At 41.6% G+C, this 3,311-nt stretch overlaps 1 protein-coding gene across 2 annotated transcripts; it reads left to right on the forward strand.

Annotated features, from left to right (window-relative positions):
• Positions 1 to 963: 963 nt before the first annotated feature.
• MYB110 (myb domain protein 110) lies at positions 964 to 3,062 on the forward strand. 2 transcript variants are annotated; one of them, XM_011100341.3, is made up of 3 exons: positions 964 to 1,754; positions 1,876 to 2,247; positions 2,470 to 3,062. In XM_011100341.3, the coding sequence occupies exons 1-3, from the start codon at positions 1,088 to 1,090 to the stop codon at positions 2,694 to 2,696; spliced, it is 1,266 nt and encodes a 421-aa protein (XP_011098643.2). In that variant the 5' UTR covers positions 964 to 1,087; the 3' UTR covers positions 2,697 to 3,062. The 2 variants fall into 2 exon arrangements, with proteins under 2 accessions (XP_011098643.2, XP_011098642.2); XM_011100340.3 differs by having other exon boundaries at positions 965 to 1,754; positions 1,876 to 2,274.
• Positions 3,063 to 3,311: the final 249 nt, after the last annotated feature.

Raw genomic sequence — 3,311 nt, forward strand, 5'->3', positions numbered from 1 at the left:
TCCTCAAAATAAAGAATCTAATTTCAATGGACTTGAGAGAAAAGAACCACCCAAAATCCATATATAATTTGCTAGCATAGGGCATAGGGAACATATACAAAACTCTTTCACATATATGACTATTTCAACTCAATGGGCTAATTTTTATTAAAAAACTATATGTTACACAGTCAGGGCCCGTTGAAAGTTTGTTCTCATCAAGAAAGTAGAATGATTGCACCCCAAGCCCATTTTTAAGTCCTGGCGGCCTCAAACTCAGGTGTACCATATTGGATTCCGGGCTGAAAATTAGTACAAGTCTTGGGCCGATTTTCCTTGAGAGCCACCGGGTGTGTCCCTGGGGCAACTCATGGTCATAGGGACAAAGTGTAGGGGACAGTGATGTGGTTGTAATAAAGCACTTTAATGGGGAAGCAAGTAGAAAGAATCAAATATAGGAACAAGATTTTTTCTACTCTTGAGGGTGAGGAGTTATCACAGTTTGACCAATTTAAGAAGATGATGAGAAAAGTGAATGTGAAGGGGAAGGAAAGAGAGACGACGGATCAACTGCCGTATTATTACTGCATTATTGTTGAAATAGAGTCTGTGTGTCAGCAAGGACTCTAATTCCAATTCTATGCAACAGGGTTCGTGCAAGAAAAGCAACCTCCTGCTCTGCACCTCTGGACTGGACCGCTTCCTCACTTGGTCAATATGCACACTTCTCTTATTTATATATTCTCTTCCCTTTTGCTGGAAATGGGCTGCAAACAGGTCGAGTCTGAAAATCAGCATCCAGAATTGTCCAATTTTTTTTTGTGTAACACTGTAACAATGATTAAAATTTAATTAGTTGATGAGAAGAATAAGCTTATATATGTATATTCATTGATTACAACTCACAGCGACAGCATAGTTTTGTTTCATGAATACATGCAACGCTCCACGAACCAAGAATGGAACCTATGGTGTGCCCATATTTGGTTTGAAATGTTTGGGGTAGTGATGCATTTATGGGGGTTGAGAATAAGTCAAATTAGGGGTCATTCTCACTGGCCTACCAGTGAAGCCTAGCCAGGCCCTCCCCCAGTCCCTACTGGCAGATATGGAGATGACTAAAATCGTGTGGATTTCACAAACACCTTTTTTTCTGCTAACGCTTCTAAACAACTCTCTGTCTTCTCAAATTCTCATCTTAACGTTTTGCCCTTTATTCTCTGTCAACAACTCGTTCTTCTTGCCATCCTTTCCTTCTACCCCTTCTCTTGGTGTATATATCTCCATGCAGCAGCATACCGCCACCAACCTTCGCCAGTGTCACCAAGAACATGCTGGCTTCGCCGCCTACAAAGGCAGCAACTTCCTAATAGATAGAACTGTACTATTCCCTGTGTTATCAATGGGTTTTTCTGCTGATGCTTTTAAAGATCCAGTGCATGTTTCAGAGATAAAGTCGAAACCGAGGGGAAGAGGTGGAAGTATGGATTTTTCTGTGATGAAGGGCTGCAATATTAGGGTCTCTAAGGATTGCAGTAATAATGTCCAAGAAGAAGTTGAAAAGGCGGCAATGGGAGGCTGCAGCGTAAACTTCTCCAAGATTAATAACGGGAAAAACCCTAGTGAAAGTTGTAAAAGAATGGAACGTGGGCAGACAAAATTTCGTGCTAGGGGGCACTGGAGGCCTTCAGAGGATGCAAAGCTAAGGAAACTTGTGGCCCTCTATGGTCCGCAGAACTGGAACCTCATAGCTCAAAAACTGGAAGGAAGATCGGGTATGGAGTGCTTAATTTCTTCTATTAACCCGAAGAATAAAAGAGGAACATTGTTGACTGAACAAAGAGTACTAATTCTTTTTGTTTTTTTGGTTTCTTTGCTGGATTCTTTAATTTGAAGGTAAAAGTTGTAGACTGAGGTGGTATAATCAACTAGACCCAAAGATTAACAAAAGAGCTTTCACGGAAGCAGAAGAGGAGAGGCTAATGGAGGCTCACAGAGTTTATGGCAACAGATGGGCGTTGATTTCCAGGCTTTTCCCAGGGCGGACAGACAATGCAGTGAAGAATCATTGGCATGTTTTGACAGCCAGGAAATACAGAGAGAAACCGGAATCATACGTGAAAAGGGAATGTAGTACGGATCAGCAGCCTGATCTTGGTAGAAGATCAATGGAGAAATGTTCAAGCAATTCTGCTGCCAATTTTGCAGAGATGCAGAGTTACTGTGGAAATCAAGTTTCCTGGTCGAGTAATGACCACTTCATCGGTGGTATTTCTTTTGTAAATTTGTATTCTGGTCAGTTTAAATTTATCCCTTCATTGTCTACAATATTGCTTGCATTATCCCATTTTCAAGTGCATTTTCATCATTAATACTTTGTTGAGAGTATTCTACAATATATAGCCGTAGCATCAAGCATTTGAGGTACATAAAATTTCAAGATTTGACATTGAGAATGGGGCTGATTACATATACTAACTCAATCTACAGGCTGCGACAACAAGAGTTGGCATATGAGGAGACAAATAGAGGAGTCAAGCAAGCATATGCATCTTTCACTGCCATACTCGCCGGTATCAACATCGGAGATCTCCTTTGCTGCACCAACATCGCCGGCGTCTACATGGTTTGCTGATCACTACCATGGCTCGAGCCATTTTCTGCAGAAAACTGAAACACCTATGTTCATAGATTTTCTTGGAGTTGGAGCCATATGATCAATCGGAAAAGATTTCGACTTTACTTGAGGGGAGAGGAGTTGCAGATGAGGATAATTAAGTAGCTAGAACTAATGGGTACTGTACCTCTAATAAACAGCACATCCTCTTTCTTGATCAGTTTAATCATCTTTTTCGTATCTTTGTTACTCTTCTTGCTGCATATGATGTTTGGTTATGAATTTTAGTGACGAAAATACTAATACTAAGTTTGGAGCTTGGATTAGTAACAAAAACCCTAACGAAATTTTTCTTCCTTTTAAATAGTATAACTGCTGTTGATTTCTTGTTGCAATTTCCTTCTTTCTCTCCCCCAATTGATCCAATTAAACATAGTATGTGAAGGTGGCGTCGTTATTCACACCTCCGGTCGATGAATGGAGGGCTGACCGACCTGGGTTTCACTAGCGCTGGTGGATTCTGGAGTGCTTGTAAAAGGGTGCAGCGTATACCCCGGGGTGATCATCACCACCTGCACCTCACATCTCGGCACAGTGGAACGTGTAACCCGCTTTTTGTTCCATTCAACGACATGTGTTCCTGTAATCCATATGCAGCAGTTAGGGACAACCCGCCCTCACAGCCAGCGGGGAGGATGGCACTACTGGCAAAGAC

This window comes from Sesamum indicum, linkage group LG9 (genome assembly GCF_026168435.1).
Source record: "Sesamum indicum cultivar Baizhima isolate 11 linkage group LG9, ASM2616843v1, whole genome shotgun sequence".
In the NCBI taxonomy this organism is placed as follows: Eukaryota; Viridiplantae; Streptophyta; class Magnoliopsida; order Lamiales; family Pedaliaceae; genus Sesamum; species Sesamum indicum.